We start from the raw sequence: 13,918 nt of genomic DNA on the forward strand, positions 1-13,918 counted from the left end.
ATATATATATATATATATATATATATACATACACATATATACACATATATATATATATATATACATATACACACACACACACACATATATACATACACATATATATATATATATACACATACACACATATATACACATATATATATACACACACACACATACATACACACATACACATATATACACACACAAATACTTTTTCTGGTCAGTCTGCCCCCTTTTCGCCTGCCCCAGCCCGGGCTTACAAACAACTACATGTCTGTGAGTACAAGACATTATTGGCATAGTGTACTCAGCAAGGATGAGCCGAATGTCATCGGGAACACATTACCTTTCTATACATCCTCCCCCCCCAGCCCTCCGTTGGCAGCGGGAGGGGACGAGAGACTGCTTGAGCGGGCGGCGGGAGGGGATGCACTTCCCAAGCGCCCTGTTGTTTTAAGTGGTGGCGACATGTGGGGTTGCTGCCGCTGACAGCCGCGCTGCGTCTCCCTCAGCCCTCCGTCTGTAGAGGAAGGGGGGGCGGGCGGGGGAGCTGTGAAGCGGGAGTGTAAGCCGGCCAGGGAGAGTGTCTATAAAAGAAGGTGAGCGACGGGGGAGATGCGCTGCTAGCCTGCCAGGGCTTAAGTTATAGGAAGCCTGGAGGCAGCAACGTACAAGAAGCCTCTGCTCGTTCCCCCGTCATCTTTCCCAGCCCACCGCGCCATGCTTATGCTAGCGCCGACGGCGGGAGGAAGTGTGTGGGGGGGATATAACCCGGGCCCCGGCGGGTGTCGGGGAAGCTGCGGCTGCTAGCCGCGAGAAATGTCAGAGCACCAGTGGAAGGAGGGGGGGGCGGCGGGGGAAGCTGCGCCTGCTGAATCGTGTTACAGATCCAGCGAGCAATAGTCTGCTTTGAAGCAGGAGCACCAACCTTGTTGGCTGCATACAGGACAAACAGTGCTTCTATTTTTCTGACTCAAGCCGTTCTGGCCACGTAAATTTTCAAAGCCCTGACCACATCCAGTGACTCAGAATCCTCCAAGTTACGCGTAGCCACAGGCACCACAATAGGTTGGTTCATATGAAAAGATGACACCACCTTAGGCAGGTATTGAGGATGGGTCCGCAATTCCACTCTATCCATATGGAAATCAGATAGGGGCTTTTATGAGATAAAGCCACTAATTCCGACACTCGCCTAGCCGAAGCCAAGGCCAATAACATGACCACCTTCCAAGCGAGATATTTTAACTCCACCGTTTTAAGTGGTTCAAACCAGTGTGATTTTAGGAACTGTAACACCACGTTAAGGTCCCAAGGCGCCACCGGAGGTACAAACGGAGGCTGAATATGCAGTACTCCCTTCACAAAAGTCTGTACTTCAGGGAGAAATCCATTTTTTTTCAAAAGGAATTGGCCTAAGGCTGAAAACTGAACCTTAACAGAGCCTAATTTCAGGCCCAAATTTACTCCAGTTTGTAGGAAGTGAAGGAAACTGCCCAGATGGAATTCTTCCGTAGGAGCATTCCTGGCCTTTATGAGCGTAGGCATGACCTCATCCGGAATACCTTTTTCCGCTAGGATCCGGCGTTCAACCTCCATGCCGTCAAACGCAGCCGCGGTAAGTCTTGGAACAGACAGGGCCCCTGTTGTAACAGGTCCTGTCTTAGAGGAAGAGGCCATGGATCTTCTGTGAGCATTTCCTGTAGATCCGGATACCAGGTCCTTCGTGGCCAATCTGGAACAATGAGAATCGTTCTCACTCCTCTTTTTCTTATTATTCTCAACACCTTGGGTATGAGAGGAAGAGGAGGAAATACATAGACCGACCGGCACACCCACGGTGTCACCAGGGCTTCTACAGCTACCGCCTGAGGGTCTCTTGACCTGGCGCAATACCTCTGTCGTTTTCTGTTGAGACGGGATGCCATCATGTCTATCTGGGGCAGTCACCACTGACTTGCAGTCTGTGCGAAGACTTCCTGATGAAGTCCCCACTCTCCCAGATGCAGGTCGTGTCTGCTGAGGAAGGCTGCTTCCCAGTTGTCCACTCTGGAATGAACACTGCTGACAGTGCGCTTACATGATTCTCCGCCCAGCGAAGAATTCTGGTGGATTCTGCCATTGCCACTCTGCGCCTTGTGCCGCCTTGGCGGTTTACATGAGCTACTGCAGTGACGTTGTCGGACTGGATCAGAACTGGTTGGTCGCGAAGTAAGGTCTCCGCTTGACGTAGGGCGTTGTATATGGCCCTCAGTTCCAGGATGTTGATGTGAAGACAAGTCTCTTGACTTGACCAAAGACCTTGGAAGTTTCTTCCCTGTGTGACTGCTCCCCAACCTCGGAGGCTCGCGTCTGTGGTCACCAGGATCCAGTCCTGAATGCCGAACCTGCGGCCCTCTAGAAGGTGAGCACTCTGCAGCCACCACAGGAGAGATACCCTGGCCCTGGGGGACAGGGTGATCAACTGATGAATCTGTAGATGTGACCCGGACCACTTGTCCGGTAGGTCCCATTGGAAGGTCCTCGCATGGAACCTGCCGAAGGAAATGGCCTCGTATGATGCCACCATTTTTCCCAGGACTCGAGTGCAGTGATGCACTGACACCTGTTTTGGCTTCAATAGGTTCCTGACCAGAGGCATGAGTTCCTGGGCCTTTTCTATCGGAAGATAAACCCTTTTCTGGTCTGTAGGAACCAACTGCGACTTCAGGATATTGAGAATCCAGCCGTGTTGCTGTAACACTTTCAGTGAAAGGGATACGCTGTTCAGCAACTGCTCTCTTGATCTCGCTTTTATGAGGAGATCGTCCAAGTACGGGATAATTGCGACACCTTGCTTGCGCAGTAGCACCATCATTTCCGCCATTACCTTGGTGAAAACTCTCGGGGCCGTAGAAAGACCAAACGGCAACGTCTGAAATTGGTAATGACAATCCTGTACCGCAAATCTCAGGTACGCCTGATGAGGTGGATAAATGGGAACATGAAGGTATGCATCCTTTATGTCCAGAGATACCATAAAATCCCCCCCTTCCAGGCTGGCGATGACCGCTCTTAGCGATTCCATCTTGAACCTTTGCAAGTATAGGTTCAGGGATTTTAAATTTAATATGGGTCTGACCGAACCGTCCGGTTTCGGGACTACAAACAGGGTTGAGTAATATCCCCTTCCTTGTTGAAGCAGGGGAACCTTGACCACCACCTGTTGAAGATACAATTTGTAAATTACATTTAACACTATCTCCCTTTCCTGGGGAGAAGATGGCAGGGCCGATTTGAAAAACCGGCGAGGAGGCACCTCTTCGAATTCCAGCTTGTAACCCTGAGAAACAATTTCTATTGCCCAGGGATCCACCTGCGAGTGAACCCAGATGTGGCTGAAAATTCGAAGACGTGCCACCACTGGGGCGGACTCCCTTAGCGGAGCCCCAGCGTCATGCGGTGGATTTTGTAGAGGCCGGGGAGGACTGCTCCTGGGAACTAGCTGTGTTGTGCAGCTTTTTCCCTCTGCCCTTACATCTGGCAAGAAAGGACGCACCTCGTACTTTGTTTCTTTGTGATCGAAAGGACTGCATTTGATAATGTGGCTCTTTCTTAGGCTGTGGGGGAATATAAGGCAAAAAATTTGATTTACAGCTGTAGCTGTGGAGACCAGGTCCGAGACCTTCCCCAAACAATTCCTCACCTCTGTAAGGTAAAACCTCCATATGCCTTTTTGAATCGGCATCACCTGTCCATTGCCGGGTCCATAGGACTCGTCTAGCAGAAATCGACATCGCGTTTATTCTAGAACCCAGTAGACTAATGTCTCTTTGAGCATCTCTCATATATAAGACAGCATCTTTTATATGCCCTAGGGTCAATAAAATGGTATCCTTATCTAGGGTCTCAATTTCCACTGATAAGGTATCTGTCCATGCTGCTACAGCGCTACAAACCCAGGCCGACACAATTGCCGGTCTGAGTAAGGAACCAGAATGTGTGTAAATGGACTTCAGGGTAACCTCCTGCTTGCGGTCAGCAGGATCCCTGAGGGTAGCCGTATCCTGGGATGGCAGTGCTACCTTTTTGGATAAGCGTGTCAATGCTTTGTTCACCCTAGGGGAGGATTCCCACCGTACCCTGTCCGTTGGCGGGAAAGGAAACGCCATAAGAATTCTTTTGGGAATCTGCAGTTTCTTGTCTGGAAATTCCCAAGCTTTTTCACATAATTCGTTCAACTCATGTGAGGGGGGAAAGGTTACCTCAGGTTTCTTTCCCTTATACATGTGCACCCTCGTGTCAGGGACAGGGGGTTCCTCTGTGATATGAAAAACATCTTTTATTGCAATAATCATATATCGAATACATTTAGCCAATTTTGGCTGTAACTTTGCAACATCGTAGTCGACACTGGAGTCAGAATCCGTGTCGGTATCTGTGTCTATTTGGGATAGTGGGCGCTTTTGAGACCCTGAAGGTCCCTGAGACATAGGGACAGACATGGGTTGACTCCATGACTGTTCACTATCTTCAGCTTTGTCTAATCTTTTGTGCAATAAATTTACATTAGCACTTAAAACATTCCACATATCCATCCAGTCAGGTGTCGGCGTTGTCGACGGAGACACCACATTCATTTGCTCCCCCTCCTCTCTAGGAGAGCCTTCTACCTCAGACATGTCGACACACGCGTACCGACACCACACACTCAGGGAATTCTCTTATCTGAAGACAGTTCACCCACAAGGCCCTTTGGAGAGACAGAGAGAATATGCCAGCACACCCCGTGTGTGTGTGTGTGTGTGTGTGTGTGTGTGTGTGTGTGTGTGTGTGTGTGTGTGTGTGTGTGTATATATATATATATATATATATATATACACATACACACACACACACACACGTATATACATATATATGCGCCAAATTTTGTGCCCCCCCTCTTCTTTAAAACCCTCTTTCACCGTGGAATAAGCAGGGGAGAGTCCAGGGAGCTTCCTCTCAGCGCTGTGCTGTAGAGCTGTAGGGACATGCGCAGGACGGTGGAACGCACGCCGAGGAGTACGGCGGACCAGATGTGGGTCTTTTACGGCACGAAAAGCTGCCGAAGTCGACAGACATAACAAAAGACATGATGTATTACCAATCCATGACATGTGAAAACCATATACAAATGGAGCTGCACCACTGATATTTTTCAGATGTTCATAATATGCTTGATTGATTTGCATTGACAAGATGGATAAATTTGGAGCGGTGTTTTGACTCCTATATGGACATGGTCATGTATGGAATTTACTGATACAACTGAACCTGCAGATTGAATTGAATAAAATAACTGTGAAACTTTGGAATTTAAAGAAGTAGTGAGTGCACTTGTTTTGGGAGATATATATATATATATATATATATTTGCCAAAAAGGAGGTTATATGCTGCCCAGGGCACCCCCCCCCCCCTGCGCCCTTGCAGTGACTGCCGTGTGTGAGGTGTATGGGAGCAATGGCGCACAGCGTTACGGCTGTGCGTTACCTCAGTGAAGATCATGAAGTCTTCTGCCGCCTCTGAAGTCTTCTTTTCTTCTCATACTCACCCGGCTTCTATCTTCCGGCTCTGAGAGGAGGACAGCGGCGCGGCTCTGGGACAGACGGCTAGGGTGAGATCCTGCGTACCAATCCCTCTGGAGGTAATGGTGTCCAGTAGCCTAAGAAGCAGAGCCTTTCAACTCACAGAAGTAGGTCTGCTTCTCTCCCCTCAGTCCCTCGATGCAAGGAGTCTATTGCCAGCAGGCTCCCTGAAAATAAAAAAACCTAACAAATATACTTTCAATCAGGAAACTCAGGAGAGCTCCCTGAAATGCACCCAGTCTCCTCTGGGCACACTAGCAAACTGAGGTCTGGAGGAGGGGCATAGAGTGAGGGGCCAGTGCACACCCAGACCTAATCTTTCTTAAAGTGCCCATGTCTCCTGCGGAGCCCGTCTATCCCCATGGTCCTTACGGAGTCCCCAGCATCCTCTAGGATGTAAGAGGGAAAAAAAAAAAGTGAAAAACTCATGCTGACCTTTCGACCTAGAACCAATGTCGACCAATAGTGGTCGACCTAGACACTGTCGATCTAGGGACCGGATACCGAATATACACAGGTCACACATTAGTGTAGTGTTCTCATGTGAACGTATACAGGAAATCAGGACATGGGACCTTATTAAAACAGGCACAAATTGCTGCATACGCAGCCAGATCTGTGTCCATCTCCTCACATGCTGGGGGCCGTCTCCCGATGCTTTTACATTGCATCTAATTAATGTCGACCTTTGGCAAAAAACGCTCCTTGGCCCGTCAGCCCGTCAGCCCCCCCCCCCCCCCCCCACCCCCCACCCCTTCTCCAATGCTGCATCACCAACGCCCACCTCTGTCAATCACATTGCCACCAGATCCTTCACGGATGCGGACGCAATTTGTAAGGTCGCACAGGCATGTTGCAGCAGCTGCGCACGTGCAGTTTGCCTGCATCGGCAAACTGCGCTGCGTGATACAGGGCTCATTAGTCCAATGGGATAGTAACATTAGCTCTGAGGGGGCCGGGTGTCTCAGAGTACTATGATACAAGAGGCTCCAGGCAATGAATGTGGGACGTAGCACAAGTCCCAGTAACAGGTGCTCCGGCTGAGTCTCGGGTAACAGGCACCCGTCTTACAGCATGAATTCGGGTGCGCCAATAACCACTCACGCAACCCAAATACAAATATTCCTTCTGCTTAAAGACACAGAAGCGCGTTCCGGTCAGACATTCCCATAGGCACATCTGTGCAGCCACCAGCGTAAAACAGCTGAATGCTTAGAAATATATTGACAGATCTAAATCATTCATGAAGGGGGATTTTCTCAGCGCTCCCTACAGACGTAGCGTTCCGCATTCCCATCCCTATTACACTGTAACCACTGCAGGGAGGGTGTGGTGAGAACAGCATCGCACTTTCTGCTTGTGTGAGGTTGTGGTGAGTGGATCAGGCTATGATCCTGGCAGAGTCACACAGAAACTGGGCACAGCCCTGCACAATGTCAGCAACACAGTAATGAGCAGCAGCTGTTGCCATGGACCCACACCCCCCCTCAGGTTCTCAGTCTCCGAGCCGGACCCTTCTGTTTCGGTGAGCGGCATTACTGGGGCCATTACAGAGAGTTAAAAAATGTGCCTAGTTTCAATGGGCCCGTCACCTACACCCTGCCATATTGCCGTCTCCGGCAGGAATGACATCACTTCACGCCCCATAGTGAATGCGCAGGTTGAAGTAACGTCTGTGACCAGTAATAAGAATGATGCAGCAAACACCATTCAGAAATTCTACCCGCCACAGTACACAGTTCCCCATGTGGCCGCTGCACACACTCCGGAACAGGTTATGTACAGGGACAGAGAGAGGCGTCCTCACCATCTGGGCGATGCCGCGGTTAGTCAGTATATAGCGGGCGTGGATCAGTCCGTACAGCATCTCTGCCGCCTGCTCGATGAGGTCGCTCTGGTTGGGATTATCCTCCAACTCTTCATCTGCAAGACAGAAGACACGAGAGGTATCAGAAGGGAACGGGGGGGGTGCTCATAGTACCGCAGGCACAGGCTGTGATACGTCCAGGAAAAAGGCTGCGACGTGCCTGTGTCTCTCCCACCACGCCCAGGCACCCACCCCCAGCAGCCCCTGCCTGTCAATCACACGGCAAATAAAGATGTACCATGGATGCGTGCGCAGATTACCGATAATCGCTCAACTGTGAAAACATTGGCATAGTGTAAAACTCTGAATCACACCCTGCGACACATGGATTCATTAACCACCATTTCTTCTGCATTGTGTGTAACTACCTATGGCACGTAATGTGACAATACATGGTAGAGTCCTCCATTTGATAAATAGGTGGGGGGGGTCGTGAGAGGAGAGTAGGTGCGCGAGAACCGTGGGGGATGGGGAAGATAAGAGTGATCCCCACCACGGCAGGTAGGCAGCAGTCCACCATGCACCCTTCCCCCCCTCCCATCCAGAGTCTCACTTCCTGTCTGGCGGCCACAGTAAATGGGAGGCTGTCATGCTTGCCTCCAGTGGTAGGGTGGGCCGGGTTGAGGTGGAGGGAACGGCCAGCAGGGACGACCCAGACAGTGTGGCCCAGGGTCGAAGTAGAGGCCAATATCCGCCTTCTGTCAGGGGCAGCCCCGAGCAGTGAGCGGCGCTGTGACACAGCCAATAAGCCGCACTATGCTGACATTGCAGTCAGTGCTGCGCGACTATTCGCCGTATCACTGCCGCACAAATCGCCCGAGAAATATAGCTTGGGAATAACACAGATATATTAAGCAGTGAAAAAAAGTGGACATGTGGAGAAGTTGCACATAGTAACCAATCAGCTTTGATGTAGCATTTATCAAGACCACTATTACATGATAGGTACAAGCTGATTGGTTGCTAAGGGCAACCTCTCCACTGCTTGATACATCAACCCCACAGAGAGGGAGTAGCTATGAAGGATCACTACAGCAGACACGGCCTGATTCAGCTTCAGTCGCAACTGCAAATAATCGCGCAATTGGCGATTTTTAGCAAACATCGCAGCGCACATGTGCCAGATCACGAACTGCGACAACTTAGCAGATTTGCAAACCAAATAGAGGTCGCAAATAGATAACGGGGAAGAGACGTAGTGGAGGCGCGTCAGTGGGACGGCTTCGCAATTCTGCAAAACGGGGTGTATTGTGCCTGTGTCCTGGGCTGTGCATTCGCAAATCTGCTAAAAGGCAACCTTAAAATACTCACAAAGTGATCGCAGCTTATGAGTAGCTATGGATCTGCGCAGACTGTGGAAGACGCCATGACAGGTGCACTACCACCGATGTTTCAGCTAATAATTGCACAATTAGTGCAAAATCACACACAGCTGATGTGTTAATTCCTGGCTAAGCTTTAGAACTTCAAACATGTTATTTTGATATGTTTGGTGGCTTAATTGTTTAATAACATTTAATGACACAGAACAATTAAGTCCTAAAATAAACACTTTGCAATGTTTGATGATTTGATGGTTTAAGGACACATCATTGAGCGATATAATATGGGTAAGATATTTCTTAGGTTAAGCAGACAAATAAAAAAAACACACACACACCACATCCGCTGGTCTGTTTGCGAACATTAGCAAAGTTGTTGAAGGATACACACTCGTATCACTGAACTGCTAGGTACTCCGGGTTCCTCCTCTTGTGTACTGAAGTTTTATTATTGCAAGTTTGCGATGTGGGAGTGTATTGTGTCTATTAGCAGATTTGCGATTGATGGCAAATACCCTGCCACCCAAATTCTCTACGCTACTCAAACGCTGTATTGTTGTCATTTTCTGCACTAAGACACTAAAAAGTGTTACCATATAATTAGTGATAATGGAAATATCTACGTGCGTCAACTGAGAATTAGGAGGAGATGTACCAAGGAGTGGAAAGAGTAAAGAAGTGGAGAAGTTTACTATAGCAACTAGCTTCCACCTATCATTTTATAGAATGTGCCTGATAAATGCTAGCTCGAAGCTCATTGGTTGCTACAGGCAGTTTGTCCGCTTCCTCACTTATTTCAGTCCTTGCTATATCTCCTCCTATCATCATCCTTACCATGCACAGGCATTTTATTAAAACGTAAAAGTCAATTATAAATCACAAGATAGAATCATTAGAACTGCATATTAGCTCTAAAAGCAAGTTTATAGCGGAAATGTCCCATTGAGGAGACTGACCAGGCTCTAGGTCCAAGATCATGTCCAACGCCTGTCTATAGTGTGGAACCTGTTCATTGAGTCCCGTCAAATTGAATTTATCCTGAATGTAATCTTCATCTACCTGCAAAAGAAAGACTATTCATTGGTAAATAGATCTCCGTTATCAGCAAAGTTTATGTTCCGTTTCCCTTGTTTTCATTGAAATACTAACTACTGCCCCAAAAATTGTCACCACCAACATCAAGTGAATTTATAGAGCTTTGGGCTACCATGTGTCGCCTATATGCAGCGTGGCACCATTCTTCCACAAGGAAGTCACTAATGTAACGCATAGACAATTGGGGCGAGTTCCGGTGATCAAGAAGGCCACGGCTTGTGCATAAGCACTGAGTGAGCTCTGCGGATGGGAGCGTCATCAGCCTGGAAGAGACACTACGTCCAAAATTTGCCATAAGGAGAGAAAATTATCACCATGAACTACTAAGTTAGGATTAACGCTGACCGTGTCTTATAAGGGAATGACAGTGGAACAATATCAGGAAGACGGGACCACCAGAACCATCCACTGATGGACAAAGGTCTGTAGAGTTCTTAAGATTTATACCACACATGCACTAGTCCCTTTCACAAGACATGGTGAATGACAACGCCTACGTGCAGTCCTAATAGGCCCTACACACTGGCCGATACCAGTGAAAGATATGAACAATCTCGTTCATTAACGAACGAGATAGCGTTCATATCTTTCAGTGTGTAGGCACCAACGATGATCGGCCCCACGCATCATTCATCGTTGGTGCCGGCTCGTTTAAACATGCAAGCCAATATGGACAATCTCGTCCATATCAGCATGCAGGGCTGGAAATCGTGAAGCGTGTAGGGGCCATAAGCTCTTTCCGCCAATAACTCCTAAACATTCATTTCAGGTGTGAAGAGCTGCTGATGTTCTACAAGCCAACTAGGGCATCCTATTCTAATTGTATGAAACTGGCGGCTCACACCACATACTAAATTTGCAAAGACATCACTCCACTTACAATGTGCTTCCGTCCAATGTTGCACTTGGACAATAATATTCTTCCCCCACCCCCGTTCCACTGCTCACAACACATTCACATATGGTGGGGGTTGTCTTTCAGAGTTGATCGTAGCTGTGCTAAATGTAGCACAGCTACGATCAGGCACTCAGATATGCGGGGGGGACACCCAGCATGTCTGAGGTCCGCAGGTTGAAGACCTATGATCCATAGTGTATACATGTACACATTCAGACCCAGTGCTCCAGGGTTCCGCTCTCTCCATAGGCAACCAATGTGTCCCGTCTGTCACAGCAGTGGCTAGTGAGGACGCACAGCCCAGCGGCTACCACTGCGCATGATGGACAGCACAGACCTTAGCCAATTATCTCTCTCTGGTCTGCAGAAGCAGTCTCACCTCACAGAAGAACTCATTGCCTCTCAGCCCACAGAACCAGCTGATCCATGACACCTCCTCTGAGCTGCTCATCTTCCAGGCTGCAAATCCATAAACATTAAAATGAGCTGGGGGCAGTAGATACAGATAATAGGACTAGTGTGTACATGGGACAGGGGCACAAGGGGTTTGGAGCAGGTGGGATCATGAGGGGGGACAGCAGGGAGTGTGGTGCTGGGTGGGGGAGAAGCTGGGGACAGGTGGGAGGGGGGGGGGGAGCAGGGAGTGCACAGTGTTGTGGAGTGCTTAGAAGACAGATGTGAGGTGTTGGGTAGAAAGGAGGCACGGAGGCAGGTAGGATGAGGAAGAGGAACAGCAGGTGGCGCAGTGATGTGGTGTACTGGGGGCAAGTGTGATGAGAAAGAGGTACAGCAGGGGGTGCAGTGATATGGGGTGCTGGGGGCAGGTGGAATGAGGAGAGGGGACACAGTGCTGTGGGGTGTTGTGGGCAGGTGGAATGAGGAGGGGGGCAGCAGGGGGCGCAGTGATGTGGTGTGCTGGGAGCAGGTGGGATGAGGAAGGGGGAAACAGGGGGCGCAGTGATATGGGGTGCTGGGGCAGGTGGAATGAGGAGGAGGGACTGCATGGAGCACAGTGATGTGGGGTGTTTGACACAGGTGGGATGAAGGGGGACAGCAGGGGGCGCAGTGATGTGGTGTGCTGGGGGCAGGTGGAATGAGGAGTGGAACGACAGCGGGGGCGCAGTGATATGGGGTGCTGGGTGCAGGTGGGATGAGGAGGCAGGACAGTAGAGGGTGCACTGTGATGTGGGTTGCTGGTGGCAGGTGAGATGAGGAGAGGGGGCACAAGGTGATGTGGGGTGTAGGGGTAGGTGGGACTGCAAGGGGCACACCACACGGGGCTCTTTTGCGCTCACTCCGATGCCTGCATGCCAGCAGTCGGGATCCCAGCGCCAGCGTGTTGGCCGCCAGGATACCAAGCGCCGGCATAACATACCACACCCACTGGGGACAGGTGGGATGAGGGGGGAGGCAGCAGGAGGTGCACTGTGATGTTGGGTGCTAGGGGCAGGTGGGATGAGGAGGGAGGCAGCAGGAGGCACACTGATGTGGGGTGCAGGGGGCAGGTGGGATGAGGATGGGCCACAGTGATGGGTGCTTGGGGCAGGTGGGATGAGGAGGAAGGCAGCAGGAGGCGCACTGTGGGTGCTGGGGGCAGGTGAGGAGTGGGGCCGCAGAAGGTGGGATGAGGATGGGCCACAGTGATGGGTGCTGGTGGCAGGAGGGATGAGGGGCACAGTGCTAGGGGAAGGTGGAATGAAGAGGGGGGACAGCAGGGGGCACAGTGATTAGCAGTGCTGGGGGCAGGTGGAATGAGGAGGGGGCACAGTGATGGGTGCTGGGGACAGGTGGGATGAGGAGGGGTACAGTGCTGGGGGAAGGTGGAATGAAGAGGGGGGACAGCAGGGGGCACAGTGATTAGCGTGCTGGGGGCAGGTGGAATGAGGAGGGGGCACAGTGATGGGTGCTGGGGACAGGTGGGATGAGGAGGGGTACAGTGCTGGGGGAAGGTGGAATGAAGAGGTGGGACAGCAGGGGGCACAGTGATGTGCAGTGCTGGGGGGCAGGTGGAATGAGGAGGGGGCACAGTGATGGGTGCTGGGGACAGGTGGGATGAGGAGGGGTACAGTGCTGGGGGAAGGTGGAATGAAGAGGTGGGACAGCAGGGGGCACAGTGATTAGCATGCTGGGGATAGGTGGGATGAGGAGGGGGCACAGTGATGGGTGCTGGGGGGCAGGTGGGATGAGGAGGGGGCACAGTGATGGGTGCTGGGGGGCAGGTGGGATGAGGAGGGGGCACAGTGATGGGTGCTGGGGACAGGTGGGATGAGGAGGGGTACAGTGCTGGGGGAAGGTGGAATGAAGAGGTGGGACAGCAGGGGGCACAGTCATGTGCGGTGCTGGGGGGCAGGTGGAATGAGGAGGAGGCACAGTGATGTGAGCTGGAGGGCAAGTGGGATGAGGAGGGGGCGTAGTGATGGGTGCTGGGGGGCAGGTGGGATGAGGAGGGGGCACAGTGCTAGGGACAGGTGGGATAAGGAGGGGGTACAGCAGGGGGCGCATCGTGATGGGGTGGAAGACTGGGGGCAGGTGGGACGCAAGAGACACGAGTACAGGTATAGGGGGTACATATTATGTATCACATAGAGGACACCGGGCGCTGGCAAACCTGGACAATCACCAGATATACGGCGGTTCTTCCCAGATCACACCCGCCGCCACTGCCGCACACAAGGCCCGGTCCCCGCTGTCTGCGCCGTAGCGGAAAAGGAAGGGCAGGAAACGGCCGGGGGCATGCCGGGAAATGTAGTTCTTAGAGCGGGCAGCAGCGTGACATCACATGGAGGCGGGGCTAGCCGCCATAGCCGCAAATCAGCAGCCATAACTGCCAGCAGGTCCTTGCTCCAGAGCTTTACTAAGGGGGAGATGTATCAAACCTTCTAAAGAGTAGAGGTTGCCCATAGCAACCAATAAGCGTCTGTCAATCATTTATTTAGTAAATTCTTCAAAATGATAGAGAGATGCTGGTTGGTTACTATGAGACTACAAACTTCACCAATAGACTCTCGTGCAGGACAGAGAGGGAGCTCTTATTATGGTGAGGGGGAGCAAGGGGTTAATATCTGATAAACCTACAGGAGCAGATAGCAGAGGATGCATGTTACTGTGACTCATACTGGTCCCTGAGTATACAAACGGGAATTTAA

At 50.8% G+C, this 13,918-nt stretch overlaps 1 protein-coding gene across 2 annotated transcripts in view; it reads right to left on the reverse strand.

The window, feature by feature from the left end:
- The window catches only part of CSNK2B (casein kinase 2 beta), a 39,859-nt gene extending 26,352 nt beyond the window's left edge, over window positions 1-13,507 (reverse strand). Inside the window, exons 1-4 of one of the 2 annotated variants that reach the window (XM_063938080.1) lie at window positions 13,393-13,507; window positions 11,152-11,231; window positions 9,736-9,838; window positions 7,398-7,513 (exon numbers count right to left, since the gene is read on the reverse strand). In XM_063938080.1, the coding sequence (XP_063794150.1) occupies window positions 7,398-7,513; window positions 9,736-9,838; window positions 11,152-11,223 (291 nt within the window). In that variant the 5' untranslated portion in view covers window positions 11,224-11,231; window positions 13,393-13,507. Of the gene's footprint in view, window positions 1-7,397; window positions 7,514-9,735; window positions 9,839-11,151; window positions 11,232-13,380 lie in introns of both variants that reach the window. The other variant, XM_063938079.1, reaches the window with a different exon arrangement.
- Between the last annotated feature and the right edge of the window lie 411 nt (window positions 13,508-13,918).

The sequence above is a fragment of the Pseudophryne corroboree genome, chromosome 8 (genome assembly GCF_028390025.1).
Source record: "Pseudophryne corroboree isolate aPseCor3 chromosome 8, aPseCor3.hap2, whole genome shotgun sequence".
Lineage (NCBI taxonomy): Eukaryota > Metazoa > Chordata > Amphibia > Anura > Myobatrachidae > Pseudophryne > Pseudophryne corroboree.